At 35.5% G+C, this 26,806-nt stretch overlaps 1 protein-coding gene across 6 annotated transcripts in view; it reads right to left on the reverse strand.

Annotated features, from left to right (window-relative positions):
• The window catches only part of AGTPBP1 (ATP/GTP binding carboxypeptidase 1), a 136,876-nt gene that overhangs the window by 102,635 nt on the left and 7,435 nt on the right, over positions 1 to 26,806 (reverse strand). For all 6 annotated transcript variants that reach the window (XM_033122884.1, XM_033122882.1, XM_033122881.1 and 3 more), the window contains exons 2-3: positions 15,345 to 15,409; positions 1,234 to 1,358 (exon numbers count right to left, since the gene is read on the reverse strand). In XM_033122884.1, the coding sequence (XP_032978775.1) occupies positions 1,234 to 1,358; positions 15,345 to 15,376 (157 nt within the window). In that variant the 5' untranslated portion in view covers positions 15,377 to 15,409. The remainder of the gene's footprint in view (positions 1 to 1,233; positions 1,359 to 15,344; positions 15,410 to 26,806) is intronic.

Raw genomic sequence — 26,806 nt, forward strand, 5'->3', positions numbered from 1 at the left:
CAGAATGCCTTCAGTGTCACTATTAAACGTTAAGGTAGCTGCTGGTTTACCCTTATTTAAAAAAAGAAAAATCAGGTGTTTTTTGTTTTTTTTTTAAATCAAGTACAGGTTTTGGAATCTTAAATTCTTTTTTTAACATCCATTGAGATAATCACAGGGATTTTATTTGACCTGTTCAAATGTTATACTGATATATTTCCTAGTATTAAATCATTTTACATTTTTGCAATAAGTGCTCTTTTGCAATAATATTCATTTTTTAATGTATAATTAGATTTAATTCACTAATGTTTTAATTGGGATTTTTCACATTTATGTTCCCAAATGCAAAGTCAATACTTTTCTTCTCTTATACTCTGTCAAGGTTTTCACACCAATTCAGTAGCACAGGTTTCCTTCCTATAATAGGGGTATCATTTATTGAACTTTATTAAAAAAATTTTTATTGGGGAATATTGGGGAACAGAGTGTTTTTCCAGGACCCATCAGCTCCAAGTCCAGTTGCCATTTCAATCTAGTTGCAGGGGGCACAGCCCACCCTCCCATGCAGGAATTGAACCCACAACCTTGTTAAGAGCTCGCCCTCTAACCAACTGAGCCATCCGGCCCCCCCACCAGCAGCTCAACAGCAGCTGGTTGTCTTTAATCTAGTTGTGGAGGGAGTAGCTCATTGGCCCATGTGGGAATCGTACCGGCAACCCTGTTGTTCAGAGCTCGTGCTCTAACCAACTGAGCCATCCAGCTGTCCCTATTGAACATTTTTAACATTCTTTTTACGTGCTTCTCATGTGAATCTTATAACCACATAATCTTTCTTATCTTTATTTCAGAGATGGTACAGCTAAATCCTAGAGATTCAAAACTTCACTAAGGTCACCCAGCCATTGAATGACAGAGCTGGCATTTCAGAGTGGGTACCACACTTAAACCCAATGCTCTATGCTACCTGACATTTTTTTATCAACATTCTATAACAAGTAGCACTGGAATTAGGTATTGTTTGAACATTGGGGACGGAGCGGGGGGAAATTCATATATAAGTAAAGTTACAATCAATTTTTAGAAATAATGTGTTGAAGATCAATTTCTTCCACAGTAATTCCATTTTCTACTTCTTGAGTCTATTTGAGAAAGTTAGATTTTTATAGAAAATCATCTATCAAAAGTTTGAAATTCTTAGCACCTAGTTTTAATGTTAAAAAAGCATTCCCAAAACAAGAAATTAAAGCTTACCTTGACTTTGAGCCAGATGAAGAATTTTTGATGTAACATATCTGGCAGTATCTGATTCTGTAGATTCAGTATTGATCTTCTCCAGCTGAGCCAGGAGTCCGACAATCCGAGAATTATTGGTAAGGCTAAAAATAAAAAGAATGTTATTTTAAATTAGGGTACATTCTACATCAATTGTAAATACAATACTATAAAGATCACTGTTAAAGAAAAAACTCTACCCTTCTAAAAACATGAAACATTTATAAACGTCACATTTCCTTATTGCCTTTTATAGCTTATCATTGCTAAAATTCTATTGATTTAAGTGAGAAACACATTTTATTTCAGAAAACCACAAATGTGCATTTAATCCCCTCCGGCAATCTTACATCACACCCTGGAAGTTCACCGTTCCATTTTTCCAAGAGGATTTTTTATACTTTCTCTGTTTTCCTCAAAACTATCCCTCCCTTTCACCCCGTTCCATTCTCAGTTAGTACCATACTTCGTAACTGCTATAAAATCAAACAAGCACACACTCATCTTCCCACCACATCCTTACACCTATCTGATTCTCTACCCACATTCTTTCTTCCTTGTTCCCATTCGTTATACATTTGCACATTTGGTACTGTTCTAGGTGTTGCCAACAATACAACAAAAATTCCTGACCCTCATAGAGTGAACATTCTAATTGATGACAAATTAAATACGTAACTAATTATATAGTATTACGGTGGTGGGAAGTGCTATGGAGAAAAAAGCAAGTTTGGAGGAATAAAAAGAGCAGGGGAAGTTACAATTTTAGAGTGGTCAGGGAAAAAACCTCATCAAAAGGATACTATTTAGGAAAAGGCCTGAAAGAAGTAATACAGTGAGCTGTGCAGATACCTGCAGAAAGAACTGTCTAGTAAGAAAGAGTCATAGGCACCAAGATGCCAAGGCAGGAGCACACCTGCTGTATTCAATTAAAAGTGAGGTGGCCTGTGTGGCTGGAGCAGACTTAAAGGAGAATAACAGCAAGCCATGAGGTCAGAGCTGGGGGTGGGGCAGGAGAGAATGTGGTTATTTAGAGCCTTATAGGCCACTGAAACAACGTCAGCTTTTACTCCAAGTGAAGTGGGAAGTTTTTGAGCAAAAGAGTAATGTGCTCTCTGACTTGCCTTTAAAAGGCTTTCTTTGCCTGGTATGTTGAGACTCAAATAACAATCCCTCTACTTGTATACTTGACCACAGCCCTTCCTGAATTTTCAATGTATTTGCTCCATCAATTAATCTTTCTCTGATTCACTATCTGTCTCTCCTTTTCAACTGGATCATACCCATTGGAACACAAATATGATCTAGGAGCTCCCACTAGCTATCACCCCATTTCTCCACTACTCCATGAATGAGATGTCTGTATTTGTTCTCTCCATTTCCTCACAAAATATTGAATTCTTCAAACTACTAGTTTGCCTTCTATACCCTGAGGTCTCCCCAAAACTGCCTGTGGTCACTTTTTTCATTGTATTCAATATCTCAGTGCAATCCAAATCAGAGAGCTCCCTCTTTCTACAAACACTTTCTTCTTTGAGCTTCAATGACTCCATACTTTCCTGATTTTCTTCCTATCACCACTTCTTTTAGATCTCTATTGGCTCTTCCTCTGACACACCTCTAGATATGGAAGTCTCCCCTGACATCTCTATCCCCAGCCCTCTTCTCTTCACTCTCTCCATTCTTCTACCCTGAGTGACTTCACCTAATCCCACAGATGTAATTATAATCTATACGCTACCTGGCTCCTACATTCAATTGCAGCGTCAGCCTCTGACTGTTTACCCAATCTAACAAGCCCAACATAAAAAAAAAAAAACAAAACTTGTTTCCTTCTCTCAACCTATTTCTCTTCCAATCTTAACCTTTCCAAACTTGTATCTAGACCCCCTTTCCCGCACACCAACCCAATATCACCAGCTCCATCTCTAAAAAATCTCAAATCCATCTGCTTCTCTTCACATCTGCTATTATTACCCAAGTCCAAGCAATCATCGTCTCTCATTGGAAATTACAGCCTCCTAACTAGTCTGCTTTCATTCTTGCTTCCCAATAACTCGTTTTTCACAGTGATTTTTTTTTAACTTTTTATTTTGAAATAATTATAAAGACTCCCAAGAAGTTGCAAAAATAGTAGAGCGGTCCCTTGTACTTCTCACCTATTTTCCCCATGGTTTACATAACTATGGAATAATAATAGCAAAACCAGGAAATTGACATAGTTAAGTGTATAATTCTATGCCATTTTGTCACTATGTGGATTTGTGTGACCATTAATCTAATCTATTTGTTCTCAAGCTAAAAACTCTTCAATAGCTTCCCATCAGACTTCAAGGAAAATCTTACTTTTTTGTCACAGCATAACAGGCCTTAGGTCATCTGGCCTCCATCTATCTACCTCTCAGATTTTATTTTTCACATTTCCCTCATACACTGGGCCTTTTATCAGTTCCTCCAATACAGGGAAGTTTTTCCTGAATCTCAAGGTCTTTGCTGTCCTCTCAACCTGGAAGACAGTTTCTTCCACCTCTTCATATGGCCGGCTCCTTCTCATTTCAGGTTACAACCTAAAGATGTCCCCACTTCTCCACTAGCCCCTCCCCTTCCAATATTAAAATGTACCCATAGATTTTATCACTATTTGAAATGAAGTAATAAGTTCCATGAAGGTAGAGACCTTGCATGTCTTATTCTATATATCCAGTATTTCAAAATATTGGCGAGCACAGGCTAGGCAATGCACAGCTATATTCTGGAATGAACAAAAAAATCTGGAAATATATGGGTAACAGTACATTTACTATATATTTTTCTGATTAACTGTGCCAAATGCTCTAAATCTGAAGATACTTCACCTGAAAAGATACCTGAAGGTTGAAAAAAAAACATATTGAAGATACTATTTGGAAAATGTACCTAATATACCTTTTAAAATAAAATATGCAGTATCTCCCAATATTTCAGTAGCCAACATAGTACAGAAATGAAAATATATGTCAATATGTATAAATCTCCAAATTAAAACTCCCCAGAAAAACTAAGACTATGTACAATATATCAAGTTTTAAAACATGCACATTAAATACAATACATTCTTTAGTGTGTACACATATAATACATAAGAAAATGTATTTTATAGACAGAAATGCATGGAAATGATGAACATCAAATTCAGAATAGTAATTATCTCTGGGGATACTGGAAAAAAAATGTTATTAGACAATAGTACTTGTCATATTTATAATTTTTTATTTCGTGGATGATTGGTACACAGGTATTCATTATATTATTCTCTATCCTTTTTGTTTTTCAGAAATATTTCATATTTTTTAAATAAAAAATTATATAGAGACAAAAATAAGTTACATGTTTCAGTATTTGTATATTTTCTTTTTCTTCCAGTGTTGCAGGAAAAAAAACAATTTCTTGAAACTGGTATTGTAAATCTAAATAAGCAAAAACATTAACGTTATGGAAAATTCCAAACATGAACAAAAGAAGAAAAATAGGATAATGAACCATAAAGTACCTGTCACCCAGCTTCAACAATTATCAATTCATAGACAATCTTATTTCACATATGCGTACCTACACAGGCAGACACATACCACTGGCTAATTTTGAAGCAAATCTCAGAGCATTCCCTCTGTAAATACTTTGGCATTATCTATTTTCTAAAATATAAGAACTCGTTAAAATATATATAATGACAACAGCACTACTATACCAAAAACAATAACGAGAATATTTTAATATCAAAATCTAGTCATCGTTCAAATTTCCCCAATTCATATTGTCTCGCTCTTTCTCTCTCTCTCTCATTTTCTTTAACAGTTAACTTACACAAATCAGAAACCAAATGAGGTCTATGTATTGCATTAGTCTTTGAATCTACACGTTTCTTATTGCTCTTTTCTTTTTATTACCCCCTTACCGTTTATTTAACGAAGCTTAGCTGTTTGTCCTACAGTTTCCCACATTCCGGATTTTGCCAATTACAGATTCATGGTATCATTAATATATTTGTCTATCCTCTGTATTTTCTGTAAAGCGGTTGTTGAATTTGAAGGCCTAATATGATTAAGGCTTTATTTGGTGACATATGGTACTGTAATCTTCCATAAGGATGCAAATAGTGTCTGGTTATCTTACTTTTATAATACAGGCAGTCACTGGTCACCATTGCCTAGATCCTTTATTCCATTCAGGTTTGAAAAATAGTGATACTCTATTATTCCATTCCTTCTTCATTTAACTAGGATAACTCCATAAAGAGAAAAATCCCTTATTTGATTATCCATAGGTACAACTCATGAAATAAAAGCAAAATAAATATTAGCTTTTTAATTTATCTATATTCACCAATTTTCAGAAGAATGAGTTCGTGTTCTAAAATCCTCCTCAGATAACCCAATGAAGTATTTTGGTTTCACGTTATCAATATGAACTCACAGATTTAAACACATTTGATATGTTTTATCCACTGCAGTTATTAATGCTCAAATTGTCCCATATTTGATCAATGGGCGCCTCTTCAAGTTGGCGCCTGAGTCCTTTTGATATTATTTTAGTCTTCAATAGCTTCCTGGCTTTCTGGTACAACAAGACTGTCATTGGCCAGCAGTCGTCAATATACTCTACAAAACTCTGAGAGTACCTGAGACCCTTTCACAAAATCTGCAAGGTCAAAAACTACTTTCTTAAAAATACTAAGACATTATTTGACACTGTATTGACATTTGCACTGATGCTTTCACGGCAATGGTGAGTAAAGTGCGGGGACCATGGCACAAATCAGGCAGTCACACCAAACTGTATGAACAGTCACCATGTTTTTCAACACCATGTACTCAGAAACAAAAATGCTAGTTTTGGGCCGGCCCGGTGGCTCAGGTGGTTAGAGCTCCACGCTCCTAACTCTGAAGGCTGCCGGTTCAATTCCCACATGCGCCAGTGGGCTCTCAACCACAAGGTTGCCAGTTCGATTCCTAGACTCCCGCAAGGGATGGTGGGCAGTGCCCCCTGCAACTAAGATTGAACACGGCACCTTGAGCTGAGCTGCCGCTGAACTATCAGATGGCTCAGTTGGTTGGAGCGCTGGCTCTCAACCACAAGGTTGCCAGTTCAACTCTCACAAGGGATGGTGGGTTGCACCCCCTGCAACTAGCAACAGCAACTGGACCTGGAGCTGAGCTGCGCTCTCCACAACTAAGACTGAAAGGCCAACAACTTGACTTGGAAAAAAGTCCTGGAAGTACACACTGTTCCCCAATAAAGTCCTGTTCCCCTTCCCCAATAAAAAATTTTAAAAAATGCTAGTTTCACCCAGGAGTGTACATCTTTTTAATATTCTATGTGTGCATAAACATTTCAGGTACACACTGAAATATGACGTTTACCACGGGGGGAAAACGTGTGTTTAAATTGCAAGCTGAACTGGCCAGTTTTTTCATAGAACATCATTTTTACTTTAAAAAACAACTGACAAACAATGACTATTCCGACTAGAGTATTTGGGCATACATTTTTTGGAAATAAAAAACAAAAAACAAAGTGAATCTATCATTTCAAGGAAACAACTAATCGATTTGTTGCCAATGATAAAACTTGAGCTTTTGAGCAAAAATTAGAATTCTTAACATGGATCTACCATTATGACCTTGGTAGTTCCCCACTAACTAAAGAACTGTCTGATAAAAATCAATGGTGGTATTAATAAATGTAATTCTTTCTACTGTGTAATAAAATGTGTCGAAATTTAGAAGATCTGCATAACTCTTCGAATCAATATTTTCCGAATGACCAACATTTGATGTTACAAATTCAGATATGGGTAAAAGAACCATTCAAAGTGCAAGTGAGACCAATGGATTTTTTTTTTTAATTTATTGGGGTGACAATTGTTATTAAAATTACATAGATTTCAGGTGTGCGATTCTATATCACATCATCTATAAATTACATTGTGTGTTCACCACCCAGAGTCAGTTCTCCTTCCATCACCGTATATTTGATCCCCCTTACCCTCATCTCCCACCCCCAACCCCTTTACCCTCTGGTAACCGCTAAGACCAATGGATTTTAATGTAACAGAATAAAAGGTTCACAAATATGGTTTCAGATTCCACATGCAACTAATTTATAAGAAACTACCACTTACCAAGTTTTAGTGTAATATTAAAGAACATCCATTTCAATTTAAATTTCACATATGGCTTTATTTTCAAAGTACATTATTATTATTCAGAAATGTTGATTCCTCATTTATAACTATTACTCTTGTTTTAATCACCTTTTACTATTTCTCTCCAAAAACTGAACACACAACTTTACTTTCCTCCATCATAAATCAAAGAACAAGTATCTGAAAAGGCATTTTATTCAAGTACTCCTTCTTTTTTCAATTACAAATTTATGTGCACCCAGACTGCTTTCATACCCTACAAGAACACCACACACACTATATATATATATATATATATATATATAAAATATACACATTGATACATACAAGGTCTGACAATTAACTTCACAAACTCATCCTAAAAGTGCTACATACTTCATTGTTGAATATCACTACGGTCACCTTCGAAATACTCCCCTTGGGAAACTACACACTGACACCAGCTCCTAGTCCACCCCTCAAAGCAATTTTGGAACTCTTTTTCTGGAATGGCCATCAGAGCTGTCATGTCCTGAATGTCATCAAAATGTCTTCCTTTCAATATTTCCTTTATCTTCAGGTAAAGAAAGAAGTCATTGGGGGCCAGGTCAGGTGAGTAGGGAGGGTGTTCCAACACAGTTATTTGTTTAGTGGCTAAAAACTCCCTCACAGACAGTGCCGTGTGAGCTGCTGCATTGTTGTGATGCAAGAGCCATGAATTACTGGCGAAAAGTTCAGGTCATCTAACTTTTTCACACTGCCTTTTCAGCACTTCCAAATAGTAAACTTGGTTAACTGTCCAGTTGGTACAAATTCACAATGAATAACCCCACTGATATCAAAAAACAAGTTCCCGAACTTAATTGTCACATCTTGTATATCACAACAGATTGAACTCAGAAGCAGATAACAGAATCTAGCTGTCTTCCATTAAGTCAAACATTAAAGAAATTTGAAAAATGTAATAAACCAATGCCACTCTTCCCACTAATTTGAAAATATAGTTATTTTTAATATAAAATATTGTTATTATGCACTAAGTTTATTATTTCTAAATGAATAACTTTTTAATTTCTTAATTTTAATTTATAATATGGTCAATATCAATAGATCAAATAGCCTACATCAACAAAAACTTTTTGGAGTCTTCAATAATTTAAGAGCGCAAAGAGATTCTGAGTTAAACCTGTTCTAGGTTTATCTTGCACATTTCATGCTCCTGATCTGGAATTGACTTTTCTCCAGTTATTTTTGGTTTGCATACTAGGGAAAATACATCTTTAAAAATAATTCCATAATCCAGGTTTATTAGAAATTTGCATTATGGAAACCAATATTCTGAAATTTAACAATTGAGTGTGGTTTTTTAATTTTATCCAATTGTTTTTCTCTTAAAGATCATGTGTTAGCATTTTCAGTACCTAATAAAACATCTACTATTCAAAAAATTCAAAAACATACAAAACACACTAAGCATAACACATATTCTATTCCATTCCAGATTAAGAGTTCATTTTGTCAGTAACTCTTACAATTTTAAATTAAATTATACCACTATAAAAAATAAAACTTTCATCTAAGTTTCATCTAAATAATTTCTTTCTGAGAATCATGTTCTTTCAAATGATGGATGAATTTTCTAAAGAAGGCAAATAAATGGAAATTCAGAAATAGGCAAGTCAAATATCCCTCTTTATTTATGTTTTTCATCTACAGAATGAAAAGTGAACAAAATATTGTAAACCACCCTCAATTTAGCTCTAAAAATTGAAGGCTGTTGACACTAATGTTGAGAAAAATAACAGGGCGAACACCAGAGGGCAGCTCTACTGTCAGAAAAATTTTTTAGACTTTGGAAAATCTGAGGGTGAAGGCCAACAACAAAAAAAAAAACCACGAAAAACAAAAAAAGCTAATACACAATGAACAATTTGAACAATTTGAGATGCAGTATCCCCACCTTGCTCACTTTTTCAGATGAATCAAAATGAGACTAAGATCAATCTTCAGAGGTTCCATTTATAATTGTTAATTATTTTATAATGAAAAAATCATGGAATTGAAAATTTGATCAATGTGAAACACATCATATCAAGTTAATCTTCAAATGTATATTTTAAAGACATTATCACTCTAATATTTGTTTCATTGTAGTAGCCTTCTACACTTTTGATTCTTTGAGTTTACACTCAGTCTTACAGCTATTTTCCTACACACAGAAATTTTCTTGGATATTGCAGAAGTCCCAATGGTGTACAGATATTACCTTTTTTTTCCCCTCTCCTCCACCCCAAACTCTGATTCAAGCCGTTATTCTCAGCCTAGTTGTAAAGGATGCAGCTCCCTGGCCCATGATGGTATTATGAGCATTGCGCTCTACCTGGCTGAGCTCGGCCCGTTGGTCGGCTGCTCACCGCAGCACACAGCAGCCCACAGCAGCTCACACCAACCTCTGGCTGGTCACAGCAGCCCAGCTCCAGGGACAGCCGTTGTTCACAATCTTAGCTGTAGAGGGCACAGCCCACTGGCCCATGTGGGAATCCAACCGGTGACCTCAGCGTTAGGAGCACAGCACTCCAACCACCTGTGCCACCCAGCCGCCCCCAGATACTACTTTGGAACAAATAATTTCCCAAGCAAATGCAAGAGCTACAGTACCTATCTTTACATTATAAATAAACTTTATTACATCTTTCACCTTAAAGTGTAAATCAAATGCAGAAAATAAAGATGTCCTCATAAATAAGGTAGACATCCACGGGGGGAAAAAATCAATTAAAATATTCTTAAGACTTTAGACTTAAACAGAACTCACAGAAATTAAGATTTAATTTCAAACAATATGGTTTTATTTCCAAAATACACATTATTATTTTTCAGGAATGTTTCTCATTTATAAGTCTTTTTTCTTTATTTTTATTACTTTTGCTTTTATCACATTTTTACTGTTTCTCTCAATATAATGAAACAACTTTATTTTTCTCCATCATAAATCAAAGGGCATGAAAAATAGAAATTTCATTATCATTATTTTGTAGAAATAGTTATTTAAATACGTAAGGAAAACAATATTCTTCTAACTGGAAGAGAATAACTACTTCTCTATTTCTTATGTAATAATTAAATGCAATAAAAGCTTAACAATAAATTCTAGGTCAATACTACCAAGTGATTTGTTAAAAAACAACCAGTAAAAGCTTGTTAAAATTTTAAACTACCTAAATTTGTACTAGTACCAGCAAAAGTTAATCACGTTGTCTTTTAAATTCCTTCATCAAAGTTAATTAAATGCTAATTATTTTATATTCATTATTTTTTACAACTTCTATGGTCATGTTCTACTGGGATTTTTGATAAGTGTTTGTGGCTAACTGCTAACTTTCCCCCCATATCTGTTCTATCTTTCACAATAACAACAGTTTTAGCCAGGTATATGACCACCTTGGTAAAACCACATTTCTTAGCCTCATTTTTAGCTTAATAGAGAAGGTGGTGTAGGCCAAGTCACAGGTTCTCAATTGGTTGGGAGCCGGGGGGTTCATAATACCTTTATACTCTTGAAAATTATTGCAGACCCCCAAACAACTATTATTTTTGTGGGATAAAACAAATAAATCTGACAGTCTAAAGACAACAAAATACTGCTGGAAGAAATTAAAGATCATAAATAAGATATACCGTGTTCAAAGATAAGGATTCAACATTGTTAAGATGTCAATTCTTTAAAAAAAAAAAAAAAAAGATGTCAATTCTCCCCAAACTGATCTACAGAATCAAGGCAATCCCAATCAAAATCCAGCCGCCTACTATGTCAAAATTGTCAAACTGATGCAAAATTCCTATGGAAAATCCAAAGAAAACTAAAACAGGGCAAATTTTGAAAAAAAAGTTTGTGGATCAACACTAATTTTGAGACTCAATATTAAGGTACAGTTGTCAAGGCAGTGAGGTACCATCACTAAGATAGACATCGAGATCAATGGAACAAAACAGTCCAAAAACAGACCCACACATACACGGACAACTGTTTTTTGACAAAGGTACCAAGGCAAAATGGAAAAAGGATAATTATTCCAAAAATGGAGCTGGAACAATCAGATATCCATATGCAAAAAAAAAAAAAAAAAAAAGAACTTTTATCCATATCTCTCATACTATATATAAGAAAACTTAACTCAGAAACGAGTAAAGACCTAAATATTAAAACTATAAAACTTCTAGAGGAAAACAATGGTAAACATGGATTATGGAAATATTTTAGATAAGACTCTAAAAGCATAATCCATAAAAAAAATAAACAAAATGGACATCGAAATTTAAAAGCTTCTGACCTTTAAAAGATACAGTTTAGAATATGAAAAGACAAAACTGGGAAAAAACGTTTATATCTGATAAAGGAATTGTATGTATAACATTATAAAGAACTTTGAAAACTCAATAAAAACAATAACTACTCCAATTTAAAAAATGGGAGGAAAATTTGGAAAGATACTTCACCAAATAAGATATGCTGAAGGCAAATAAGTACATGAAAAGATGCTCAACACCATTAGAAATTAGAGAAATACAAATTAAAATCACAATGAGGTATCAATACACCCCTATTAAAAGGGCTACAATTTTAAAAGAATGACCATAAGAATTTAAGTTTAAAAAAGAATGACCATACAATGTGTTGGTGAGAATGGAGAAAAGTACAACTCTCATTACTGCTGGAAGGAATGTAAACTGATGTAATGTCTTTGGGAAACAGGTTGTTGGTAGTTTCCTAAAAAGAAACACAGGCCTAACATATTATTCAGCCATTCCATTCCTAGGTATTTGGCCAAGAGAAAAGAAAGCGAAAGTCCATAGAAATACTAGTACACAAATGCTCCTAATAGCCTTATTTGTAATAGCCAAAAACTGGAAACAACCTAAGTGTCCAAAAACTGTGGTAAACAAATTGTCGTATATCTATCTAATGGAATACTACTTACTAGTAATCAAAAAAAAAAAGTATGATTAATACACAAGAGATCTCAAAATAACTATGCTAAGTAAAAGACCTCTACCTTCCCCCCTCAAAAAAGACATACTGTATAATTCCATTTACATAAAGTTCTAGGAACACAAACAAATCTGTAGTAACAGAAAGTAGATTAGTGATTGCATGGAGCAAGGGATAAAGCAGGAGGGAAGGATTACAAAAGGGCACCAGGAAACAAATGATGAATATGGTCATTATTTTGATTGAGAGGATGGTTTCACAGGTATACATAGGCCAAACTTACCAAACTATACTCTCGACACTCTCTCTAACTCTATGGACCTCACAATTTAACACTTCCCTAGAGACTGGTTAAATCACCATACTGCATTTGTTCACATATCTTCAATCAGGTTACAAGCTTCATGTAAAAAGAGAATAGGACTAACTTTTTTAGAACACACTCAACACCCATTTTCTGTAAAACACTCTACTAAGTGAAATTTACGGTTCTTTTCTACTCCTACAGATTTAGTGCTGAGCTAGATAAACAAAAGTATTTCATAGATACTCCATGGTTGAGAAATAAATCTAAAAGGGGCAAAAAATAAATAAATAAATCAAAGAAAACATCCATAGAAGTCTCTGGAGATACAGACAGTATATAATAAATTTTCTGTGTTTTGATCAAGTTTGATGCAGGACAATAAATTCAGGACCATACCTAGAAGTATAGTTTGCTCCTTGACTTACAGTGGGGTTACATCCTGATAAACCCATTATAAGTTGAAAATATCCAGTCAAAAATGCATTGAATTCACCTAACCTACTGAACATCATAGCTTAGCCTAGTGTACCTTAAACGTGGCTCAGAACACTTACATTAGCCTACAGTTAGACAAAAATCAACTCACTGCTACACTCCAGCATCAAAGAGAGTATCATAACACGTATCACTAGCCCGGGAAAAGACCAAAATTCGAAGTGCAGTTTCTACTGAACATGTATCACTTTCGCACCATAGTAAAGTTGAAAAATCATAGGTCAAACCATCGTTAAGCTGGGGACCATGTGTATATATCCCCCTTCTTAGGTCCCCGGAAGACATTTTTATGAGTTCTCAGACACAATCAGTCTTAATATGCCATACTATAAGAAGGGAGAAGAAAAGATTTTGACCATATTCTATCTCAGTTAACCTAACTGTATTCAGCTTTCTTCAGCAATAAGACAAACATTATAAGAAATTATCATTTCCTTTAGATGAATATTATTTGCAGTGATCCCAATTTAGTAAGCCTAAAACAACAACAACAAAAAACAGTAATTATCCAGTAAAATCTATTTCAGGACAAAATAATGAAAACTGACCTCAGAATCCAAGTTTTCAAACTGTAACATCATATTCTTATGAACAACGACCTAGTAATTTTAGATAGTTTAACTAATCAGTCGAAATAGCATTATTTGTTTGACTTAATCCAAAAAAGGGTGCTCCTTTTAAAAACACAAACAATGCCTAATTCCTTTCCTATAGAAATTACATAAATACTTTAACAACGAAATTTATTATAATATAATAGTTAATAACTGGAAAAACTAACAATTTAAGGAACAAATCTTATCTAAATAAACTATGTATATACTTCTCATTATAAAACATATTCAAAGCATACCTATAAATGCAAAGTTGTAAACATGTAAATATAAAATACAACGTGGCTACAAAGCAGAAACCTTAACTGTTATCAATATTAATAAGCTGCCATTTACTCAGCTGGCCAGGCACTATTTAATCTTCACAACTGTATAATAACAGCATTATTATTAAGCCCATTTTGTAGATGAGAACACTGAGGCTTAACAGAGTTAAGCAATCTAGCTAAAAAAATTCCAAAATAAAATCAATCAAATTTGTCTTGTAACTGAAAGAGTCCACAGTAAAACCAATGCTAAAACAATTTCTTGAAATATAAGAGCTTGAATAGAGACGATGCTTTAACTCAGGTCAGTTAAACTTTTTCTGTAAAGGGCCAGACAGTATGTATTTTAGGCACTGTGAGCCATTCAGTCTCTGTCACAACTACTCAACTTTGCCATTGAGGTACAAAAGTGACCAGACAATAAATGAATGAGCACAGTGCTGTTCCAATAAACTTTATTTATGTACAATGAAATTTGAATTTCATATAATATTCATGTGTCATAAAATATTATTCTTTTTCCCCAAACCATTTAGCTGACAGGTCACACAAAAACAAGATGTGGGCCAGATTTGGCCCAGGGGTCATAGTTTGCTGACTCAAGTTTTAACTAAAAAGTTAATTAACAAAATAATATAAATACAGTTGACCCCTGGACAGCATGGGGACTAGGGGCACCAACTCCCCACCCACACACTTGAAAATTCACGTATAACTTTGTGTGTGTGTGTGTGTGTGTGTGTGTATGCATGTGCTTCTTTTTTAAATTTTATTTTTATTAAATTTAATGGGGTGACACTGGTTAGTAAAATTATATAGGATTCAGGTGTACAATTCTGTAATACATCATCTATGAATACATTGTGTGTTCACCACCCAGAGTCAGTTCTTACATCACCCTTTTGACTCCCTAAAAATTTAGTTGTGTCTCAGTATCCACGGGGGATTAATTCCAGGACCCCCAACAGACACCAAAATCTGTGGACGCTCAAGTCCCCCATATAAACTGGCGTAGATCAAGTCGTCCCTCAGCATCAGCGGAAACCCAGCTGTGGATCGAAAACAGTGTAAGTATTTACTGAAAAAAATCCACGTAAAGGGGACCTGCACAATTCAAACCCATGTAGTTCATGTGTCAACTGTATAACATACTATTTATTTAAACATAAATAATATTTTAAGTAATGAATTTCAAATAATTACTTCATGTATTATTTTTGTAATTTATACATATCGGTGTTTAGAATTACAGTACCTTTTCTCTGATACCACTTTTAATTTGCTCATCTTGAGTTACTTCATTTCACCATTGCAGATAATCTAAAAAAAAAAAAGTAGTATTAAATACAGAATTCTGTTTTCCATACATTCGATGTCATAAAAGTTATACAAACTGGAAGTTTTTATTATGGGTAACACAAGATAACACTGGAAACCAAAGGAGAGTGCTTGAATTTTATGTTTCTGGCAAGTCACTTCAATGTGCAATATGTGGCTATTATCTAAAATCAACCAGTAAAATGTTACTAATTCTGGAGCTACAAAAATATAAAAACCTAATATAATACAATTTATAATCTAATGTTAAGATTTCTTTTGAGACAGTTCAAATTATCCTTCCTGTTCTAATATTCCTCCTTAAAATAGTCAAACCAACCACAGCATCCTGTGATTAGTGGACTTATTGTTCACCATTCACACAGTAGTCAAATAGTGGTAAATATGCATGATTATGTCTTTATGAGAACTCTTTTAATTAATAAAAACATATTTAGACAGAGTAAAAACCTATAACATCATCTCATTTAATGTACTTAATATCTTCCTTCTATAAATATAGATTTCATCTTTACAAAGTACATACTATACGTTTTAAAACATTAAATCTTGATTCACAAAATTTTATCATTTTTCAGATTTATTTTGCAACTCTTCATCCAAAAGAACTCTGGGGATCTTTTAATTTTATATATCAGTGCTTACTGAAGCAGAATTTTGTGGCATCACTAAAATGTAAAAACATTATTGTGAATTCAACAAATTAATCACCTATTTATGATATATTTAGTAATGCTATATTTAAAGGAAAACAAACATGCAAAAGAACAGACATCAAGCTATTCATTATAATATATTTAGAAGATATAGGTATTCTGGATATTTTTCTTCAATGACAAAGAATTTTTCCTTCAACAAAACACATGATTTTTTTCATTTTTATTAACTCAATTATAAAAGAGGAAACAGACATTTAAAATTAGGTATAAAAATTACATGGACTATTTTTAAAGTGGATAAGAAACTTAAAAATTGCTAGTTTTTCTTTCAATTGACTTTATTTTTAATTTTTTTTAATTGGGGGATACTGGGGAACAGTGTGTTTCTCCAGGGCCCATCAGCTCCAAGTCATTGTCCTTGAATCTAGTTGTGGAGGGCGCAGCCCAGCTCCAAGTCCAGTTGCAGTTTTCAATCTTAGTTGCAGGGGGCGTAACCCACCATCCCAAGCAGGAATTGAACAGGCAACCTTGTTGTTGAGAGCTCGTGCACTAACCAACTGAGCAGCCGCTTCAATCTAGTTGAGTAAAACACAGCTCACTGGCCCATGTGGGAATCAAACCCGCAACCCTGTTTTTAAGAGCCCACACTCTAACCAACTGAGCCATCCAGCCGCCCCAATTGACTTTTTTTTTAAGTGACTACAAATCAAAGTAAATTTTCCAATTTCAAATTAAGAGTCACTATGTATTCAAAGGGGGAAAAAAATCCCATCTATCTTCAGAAGTGCTGTTGTTGTCATAAATAGAAGTTAAGTTACTTCTACTTGTTGAGTGGTATGACTTCCTCTAAACTACATTAGCAGCACATCCCATGAAAAGTGTACTGGAAATTTTGAGTTGCAAAGGTTAACGCTGGGTAATTACATAATAGCCAATTCTATTTTAATAGTTAAGAAATGATTCAAACTTCCAGTTCACAATAAAATAATAGTTTAACTACAGGCATTTAGACTAGATTAAAATAGACAGTAGAGAAATAAAGTTATGTTTAAGTTCACAATGACAGAAAGCAAAAGTGAAGGGGAGGAGGGCATGCTGCCCAGAATTCAGGAAACTCAAAACCAGGGGAATTGGAAATGCCAAGAACAACAGAGGAAGAGACTGCTAAACAGCTAACTAAAACTTTGGTAATTGCAAATAACTTATCTCAATATCCCCATGCCTTAGCATTGTGGAAAAGGTTCAACCGTCATAGAGCACCGGGTAAATAATCTTCACTAAAGAAATCGACAACCTCAAAAATTTCTGCTTTTTGGGACTTAAGATTTCCTCAAGAAAAAGGTCAATTCTCATCCCCATTATCCTAGGGCTAAACCAGTGTGTCCCTTACAGTCACTTTTTATTGCTGAAGCCTGAGACCAGAGTGCCTCAGAGTAAACATAACCCTTCTTTTTGCTGTGAACGTTTGTGTTCGTTACATGGAAAGAGCAGGCACCTAGAAGCAGAAATGCTGCATTTCACCAAGTTTGTGGTTTTGCCAACCAAGTGTGGCAAAGCAAGAAACAAAGAAGTTCAAAGTATGCAAGGGAGTATATAATAACTAAAATAGCCGACCATGGAATTTAGATATAATCCACTCATTCCTATTTATTGGGTCATTTTCACTGCCATAAAATCATGTTGTTATTTCTGTGTCTTTGGGGGTGGAAAGCTTTCTTGTTCCCATTTCTCGAATCCAGCCACTGTCCCATTTCTCCTCCTAAAAGCAAAGAGTTATTTATACGCACTGTCAACAAGTCACTCTTCTCATTCTCTCTCAAACATATTCCAGGCAGGTTTGCCCCACACCAGTCCATCAACGCTGCTCCTGTCAGCCACCAGTGACCTCCACGTTACTAAATCCGACTGTCAATTCTCATTCTTCACCTTTCTGGTCCTATCAGCAGCACTTGATATAGCTGATCATTCCTTCTTTTTAGAAATGCTTCCTTCATTTAGCCATACTCTTGTTTTCTGCCTACCCCATTGCCACTTCTAAGCTTCTTTTACTGGAATGCCCCAGGGCCCAGTTCTTTCTTGTCTATTCTCTTGTTTGGTGACCTCATCCAGTCTCTGAACTACTCAACATCTCCACTTGGATCTCTAATAATATTACAAACTCAGCATATCCAAAACTGATCTCCTGACCTTCCTTTCCCTTTCAGGTGTGCTCTAACCTCAGCTTTCCCCAACAGTAATTAAAGACAATTCTCTCTCTCAAGTACTCAATCAAAAACCTTTATTTCCTCCTGTCTCATTCGCCACATCCAACCCATCAGGAATTCTTGATAATTCTACTTTCAAAATAGATCCATAATCTGATCACTTTCACTACGTCTATTTCCAGTCAGGCCACGGGAACTAACTAGTCTTTTCTATCTTTGGCCCCCTACAGTCTATTCTCAACACACCATCCTGCTTGATCCTTTTATAACATGGGGGAGGCGAAAGGAGGGGGAGAAGAAAGAGTAGAAAAGAAACAAAGGAAAAACAAACACCTTAGGCTAATCTAGTCACCACTCTGTTCAAAGCCCTGCAAGCTGCCCATTTCCACAGCATTAGGGACACACCCCAGCCCTTCCCTCCCTGACGTCATCTCCTACCCATAACTCTCCCTGCTAAGGCTGCTATGAATGCAGTGGCTGGGCCTCCTTGCTTTCCTCCAACATGCCTCACTCTCACCTTTGTGCCTTTGTCCATGTTCTTTTGCCAGATATTCCAATGACCTACCAACTCCCAAACTCCCTTTGCTCAACCATCCTATTTAATATTGTGGACCACCTCCAAGACCCTACCATATCCATTGTCCCTTGCCTGAATCTACTTTGTCTTCTTCCAGAGCACTTACCACCTTCTAATACAGGATAATTAAAAAATAACTGAATATTTTCAAAATTGTGCTACTCACTAACTGATTACATGTGAATAGGTGTCAAAACCAATTTTTGAAGAAATGATCAGTTTAGTTTATAACCTTACAAATGGAATCCTGTACTCAAATTCATCCCAAACCCTTACAGGCTTATCACCATCGATGACTACAAAAGTAACCTTAATGGGTTCCTTCATTTCCTCAAGGTTTTGAGGAAAAAGTGGTAGCAGCTCAAATTTCCTGATATATCCACATGCGAAGTCACATGGTTTAATAGCTAATACCTCTCAGTGGTCACTCTTTGACCCTTTTGAATCACCTTGTAAACTAATTGATTTAAACATGTGTATTGTTTATTATCTATCTCTCTCCACTAACATTAAAGCTCCAAGAGGGCAGAAATCTTTATTTTGCTCACTAAATGCCTCCCAAGTACTATCCAACAGTGCCAGCACATTGCAGGTGCTAAATAAATCTTTGAATGAGCAAACAGATGCTTTAAAGATAAGACATGTTTTGAAAAAAAATTTACTACACATATGAGCAAGAAAGTCTTCATTTTTAAAAATTCCCCAATATGGTAGACATGGTACACTGATACAATCCCAATTTCCCTCTAGTGTGTCTCCCCATACTACAGGAGTTTGAGAACTTTAAAAAAAAAAAAAAAAAAGTATTTCCCAGATGCCCTCAGTGGAGGCTCCAGATAAGATTTAAATCCACCAATTTCAATCTCATCATTTGTGAGAAATTTAGAGACTGAAAGTCAGGCAAAGGCCACCTGATTCCATAAGCAAGCACAGACAGACACGTTTAGTTCTTCCGCAGCAGTGTATGCAGGGCTCCCAGACTATGTAGTCTAGTCCAGGGTTTCTCAGCCCGGGGTCCACAAGCTGTTGCTAGAGCTCTTTCAGAGTTCACTGTTAAGGAGAGATTTGTTTTTAACTTTTATGCACCAAGCAGTGACAGCATTCACAGTACCCAATGATTTTGTTAGAAATGTGATAGAGCACAACAGGAGCGTGTGCCTTTGGTTCGAGTTGGCCTTCACATTTGGCGGCTTCGTGGCACAGGGCAAGGATGAACATCATCAACCTCTCCCTTTCGAATTGCCTCCCTGACCTCTTATCCACTGCTCACTGCCTTATAGCAGCAAACAAGCTTTGTAAATCTAATGAAAAATTAAGAGGAAATTTTTCATTTTAATTAAAAAATCTTTATACCCAGTTGCCCTCAGTCCTCATGCTCTGCTATTGGTGTGAACAGTTTAAAACATGGACTACATAAATTACAAAGGCCCTCATACTGTGAAATTTAGAGACTTTTTGTGATTTTCTCCATTTAGCTATTTGTTGTGCCCTTATGTCTTACATATTAACATTTGTGTTTTACAAATATGCTTGATAATCCATTGTGGCAATTTTTGAGGATAAGGTACAAGAGAAATGTCAGTGGACAACTATGGTGAGATTAAGTAATGAGGAATTGTATATTGTGAGTAATTTCTCTAAACTAGTGCAACAAGGACACACAAAACGCCATCTGTACAATGAAAACTACTTATCTATGGGTTTACACATAGGCTGACAATCCTAGTTGTCCTATTCCATTTTGTGTTGTCTATGGAAAACAACTTCACAAGTGCAGCAATGGCTCCACCAATATACAAAGGACACTTAACTACAAATTATAGCCAATTGACAAGTTAAAGGTACTACTGAATCTCAAAACAGACATAATAAAGCTTTTATTTTTAAAAATTACATACAATGAAAAGGCTGAGATAGCAAGTTACATAGTAGCAGAACTTACTGACCATAAAAGGGATAGTCACCCAATTGCTGAGAACCCAATAAGGCCAGAATGCAAAATTATGCTTAATAAAATGCTTATGTGACATGCCATAGGAGAAATTTTTAAAGTTCTACAGTAAGATAAAGCAACATGTTGACATGTCCCATGATGCTAAATAACTATATAACAAACAGAAAAACAAGTTTTTTCCTATCCAGATTGATGAGTCCACAGAGTTCAATTGTAATATTTATAAGATTATATTCTATATATATATATGTATATATATATATATATTTATAAATATTGTAAGATTTGAAAAGCATGAAATCAAGAAAACATTTTTGCTACAGAATGCTGCCGAAAGCTACCAAAGGGCAGGATATTTAATGCTTTGTCCTCCTATCTGAAACAAAAGGTCTGTCTTGGAGGAACTATGTTGGCATCTGTACTAACAAGGTCCCGTCAATAGCTGGCTCCATGTAAAGATTTGCCACTCTTGTTTTAAAAACAAAAAAACAGACAAAGAAACAAACAAAAATCCTGACTTTACAACACAGTGTTTTCTTCACAGAGAGGTACTAGGGTCAAAAGCTTTGGGAGAGGAAATGAAAAAAGTTCTATTTGAAGCTATAAAAAATGATCAACTTCATTAAACAAAAACCTGTTCATTCAAAAAAAACCTGAACAGAGAATACATAAAACTCCTGGTATGTGCAGAAATCCAGTGGCTTAGCAGAGTTCTCAATAGGTGTCAGAGCTGAAAGGTCAATTGCAGGAGTATTTTCACACAGTGAGTCAGGTTCTGCTAACCGCTAGGAGGATGAAGAATGGCTGCTGAAACCAGCCAACTGAGCAAACACTTGTTATCACATGAAACCATTGAACAACTCACTGCAAGGCCTTAAGGGGAAATATTTTGACTTCATGATAAGATCCTTAGGAAAAAAATCATGTGACAAAGGAAATCATAAAATGTTCCTACTGCTGCTTGGGCTCAAGAGCTAAAAAGGATATCTGCACATCTCAAGTCTGCTAATCTAGAGGGAAAAAAATTAAAGCAAAATTAAACAATATTTTCCCTTCTTTTCACACAAGTGTAAAAATGAATGAACAAGTCTTTCTCTGAATCTTCTGCTCAGGCTGAGAACATGACTCTGAGAGGAAGAATTTTATGTGCTTTGGTATGATTATGCACACAAGATGAGATTTACTGATTTGTCCCTAAAAGAGTTCTGGATTTCTGTGAAAGAGTAGTGTCCTGCCAATTACAGGAAAGTAATAAATATCTGGTTGCAAGTTTTCAACTTTTTATGTAAGGAATTTTTTTGTTGTTTAATAAGCATCAAGAGCAAGGAGGAAATCATCTCACATCAGTTGAAAGAGAAATCTGTGAACGGTTATCTCAAGTTCATCAAAAGAAAGGAAAATAAGTTTCATATGAAAGAGAAAATTTCATTATTTTTAGTTTTAAAAAATAACAAGTATGTTGTATAAAGCCTTTTAAAATATAAATTAGACTTCAAAATTTAACACTTTTGTGCATCAAAGGACATTATCAAGAAGTGAAAAGACAACCTACAGAATGAGAGAAAATACTTGTAAATCATATATCTAATAAGGGTTTAATATTCAGAATATATACAGAACTCCTAATCTCAACAACCGAAAGACAACCCAACTTAAAAATGGGCAAAAGACTTGAAAAAACATTTCTCCAAAGAAGATGTACAAATAGCTAATAAGCACATGAAAAGATGCTCAACATCACTAGTCGTTAGGGAAATGCAAATCAAAATCAAAATATTACCTCATACTTACTATGATGTGTATAATACAAAAAAAAAAAAACCCAGTAAATAACAAGCATTGTCGAGAATGTGGATAAACTGAAACCCTCGTACGCTGCTGACAGGAATGTAGAATGGTGCAACCACTGTGGAAAAGCTTGGCAGTTCCTCAAAAAGCTAAACATAGAATTTCTATATGACCCAGCAATCCTACTATTATATACCCCAAATAACTGAAAACAGGGACTCAAACATATAATTGTACATCAATGTTCATAGCAGCATTATTCACAATAGCCAAAAGGTAGAAACAACCCAAGTGTTCACTAACAGATGAATGGACAAACAATATGTGGTATATAGGTATATAGGAACAATGGAATATTATTCCGCCATAAAAAGTAATGTTCAGATACATGCTACAACGTGAACTAAGTGAAATAAGTGCTAAGTGAAATAAGCCAGAAACAAAATAACAGATATTATGTGCTTTGCTTCCATTTATATGAAACGTCTAGACTAGGCAAATTCATAGAGATATAAAGGAGATAAGAGATTACCACAGGCTGAAGGTAAGGAGGAATGTGGAGTCATTGTTTAATGGTAATTACAGAGCTTCTGTCGGGGGTGATGAAAAATTTTGAAAATACATAACGGTGATGGTTATACAACATAGTGGATGTAATTAATGCCACTGAATTATAAACTTAAAAATGGTTCAAATGGCAAGTTTTATGCTAGATGTATTTTACCACAATAAAAAATTACAAAAAAAATTATCTTACAGTATTTATTTAAACTGTCTATCGAGCCTATCTTTAAAAAAAAACTGAAGCCAGTTATTAACAGAAATGTATTACCTTTACCATATGAGTACTTAAAATTCATGAAAGAAAGGTAAACTAAGTTAATCACCTGTTTGTTTCTCAAATAAGGTTTATTAAAGTCTTTTTTGTTTGCTTTAAATAAAAATAAAACTACTTTTGCACATACCACCTACACAAACCACACTTTATTACTATTTTTTATAGTAAAAATATGTGGTAAGATTCCTAGGCCTACTTGGATAAAGTAAAATATAAATAAGTGAATAAAGTAGGCAATTTAAGAAAAGGAAAACCTATTTTTTTCTATCTGCATAACTAACTCACATCAGAGTTTATATCCCTTGGTAGACTAATTAGATGGCCGAAAGAATCAGATGCACAGAAGAAATGTCATTCTCTATCAAAAGAGCATTAGCAATCATTACTGGGAGTACTGTATTGTAAGACCCAAAATTTCAAGTGCTGCCCTGACAGCTCTGAGACTCACAGGGCCCCAAAGACCTAATGAGAGTTCTCCCTATCCTGCCATATGTGCTCCCACCCAGTGGGAAAAGCTCCTCATCCAGCTAGTTCCACTATTAGCCAAAGCAGTTGTATTCCATTCAATCCTAAACCTAACTAGTTTTAGTCCCTCTCCAGCTCTCAGAATTAACCACACTAATCACATCCTCCCATAGTGAAGGGGTGGAGGGGGGTCACTTCGTCCTTTTTTTACTACAAAGCCTGCCTCCCATCGACCCTGAGTCTCGTTCACTCTGTTCCCAAGTGTAACCCCCATGTGGCACGCAGTATGTTCCTTTCCCAGGTTGTATATGTATGACGAACAAATTGCTGTCAATCTCATCTGACCAGTGTCAGATAGTACCCATCTCATACCATTTAGGACAGAAGATCCCTCCTTCACTGATGGATTAAATTGGAGGTGATAAGAACAATTACTATAACTAAACTTTCTGTCCAAACTAGTATTACAGCTGTAGATGTTATAATTTTTATGGAGTTGTTCCCTGAGACCTTAACATTATGTCATGGATCCTCTAGGGCATAACGATTGAGAAAGGCTTACCTAGTCCCTCATAGACAGGGCTGGTGTAGACCGGAAAGGGTCCTGGTCCAGTGTGGTTCTATAGCTGGTAAGTATAGCAGGAGATTCCTGATCACCATAGCCTCCTGAGCACAAGTTTCCTTACTGTAAAAGAGCAGTGTGGTTCTAGCAATGAAGATCTAGGAGCAATTTTGCAATTACACAGGAGGCCTCTTAGTCATAAGAGAAGAAATACCTCCCTTGTTTTCTCAGTTCTGTGCAGAGGTTTTGGGAGTTGTTCCTTGAAGCTCAACCTATAGTCTCTTTCTTGAGATCTCAGAACAATTCCGTAAACCACTTAATACCCGTGCCAGACACTGATTTATTGCCCCTCATCTCCACATTCACCTTTTGCCTATTCTGTGAAAACTGATTTATGCCCTTTTAAAATATCCATTCTTTGCCAGCTGATATGATATTAAGCTTTGTCAAGAGGGCACTGGAAAGATATTGCAGGAGAAAAGGATTTTGCTTCTGGTTCCAGTGTGCTCACTTGGCTGCAGCAGACAGGGTTTCTCCAGAATTCACTTCTGTAACAAGGACAGCTTCTCCGGCAACAGTCTCCTGCAGCACGTGCAGCTTCTCCAACAGGAGGCTAAGCAGTTTTGTAGCAGAGTGCCTGGTGAGACACCTCCCCATAAACAGATTTTCCTGGCACACTAGAGGGTGGATATCCAGCAAATTCCACTAATGCCACCCACAGCTACTCGCCTTGACCTTGTCCTTTTCCAACAAGGTCTAAACCTCAATGGGGGAGGAGGAGTCACTCTATCTCAGCCCTGGGAGTAGTAACCACTCTTTATATCAGCTATCCCTATATTCCTTAGTTATCTTTACTTCTTACTGATAAATCCCTCATTGCTCCAATCCCCTGTTATAGTCAATAATTCTTTATATAAATCGTTCCCTATTAAGTTACTGTGTGGTTTCTATCCCCTGATTGCACCAGACTGGTAACATCCCTACAATTCTCTAAGCTATTTACCATATGGTAAATAAACCCTCTCTGCTTAAGGTATCTAAAGTAAATTTTGTTCTCTACAACTGAATCTTCACTGTTTTCTTTTCCAATAAAGAATTTTGTGGAGGGAAATAGTACAATATCTTCAGAGATTAGATAAATCTGTGACATCATTTTTTAACTAGGAAGGGATACCAATTATGCATCGCCCGAGTTAAGAATGGCTACTGAGGATTATATTCCCAGGTCAGTCTATTAAATATTTTAATTGAATATTAACTCCATTTTAGGCTATTATCATTCCTGTTATGCCTAAACAGTATTTAAAAACTTAGTCTACAATGAGATACCACCTCACACTCACTATGGTGGCTATAATAATAATAAAAAACCAGGTAGTAAATGTTAGCAACGCTGAGGAGAAACTGGACCCCTCATACGCTGCCGACGGGCATGTAAAACGGCACAGCTGCTTTGGAAACAGTAGTGCCTCAAAAGGCTAAACATAAAGTGCCCATATGACGCAGATATTCCATTTCTAGGTATATATCTAAAGAAATGAAAACCTAGCCACACAAAAACTTGTACACAAATGTTCATAGCAGCATTATTCATAATTTCCAAAAAGTGTAAACAACCCAAATGCCTATCAGTGGGTGAATAGATAAATGTGAATATTTCCATACAATGCAATATTATTTGGTGATAAAAAGAAACAAAGTACTGATATGTGCTACCTGGATAGACCTTGACAATATTATGTTAAGTGGAGAAAGCCAGTCATGAAAGACCACATCATTATACAATTCCATTTATGTGAAACATCCAGAATAAATGAATCTATAGATAGAAAGTAAATTACTGGTTACCTAGAACTACGGGAGATGGGAATGGGTGTGGGGGAGAGGCTAAAGGGTGTGGGATTTCTTTTTGGGGTAATAAAAATGTTCTAAAATTATGGTGATAGTTGCACAACTCTGAATATATTAAAAGCCACTAAATTGTATACTTTAAATGGGCAAATTGTACAGTATGTGAGTTATATTTCAACAAAGCTGTTAAAAAACAAAGAAAAGCTTAGGCTCCACAGGAACTTGCATAATTCAACCATTTCTAAATTAGGGTTAGGGACTTATGTCCTCTGATCTCAATGCCTACTTCCCATGATAGAATACTATACCCTTTTACACAAAAGCAAAACTTCTGATCTACCTGGGTCTTTGAGAGATGTATTCTGAGTTATACAACAGAGGTTTGAAAAAAAGAAAGAAATCTGTACTAAAAATCTATGCTGTCACCTAAAAATCCACAGCATACATTACCAATGGGGGAGTCTATATGAGTTGACTTGTA

Source organism: Rhinolophus ferrumequinum, chromosome 12 (genome assembly GCF_004115265.2).
Source record: "Rhinolophus ferrumequinum isolate MPI-CBG mRhiFer1 chromosome 12, mRhiFer1_v1.p, whole genome shotgun sequence".
In the NCBI taxonomy this organism is placed as follows: Eukaryota; Metazoa; Chordata; class Mammalia; order Chiroptera; family Rhinolophidae; genus Rhinolophus; species Rhinolophus ferrumequinum.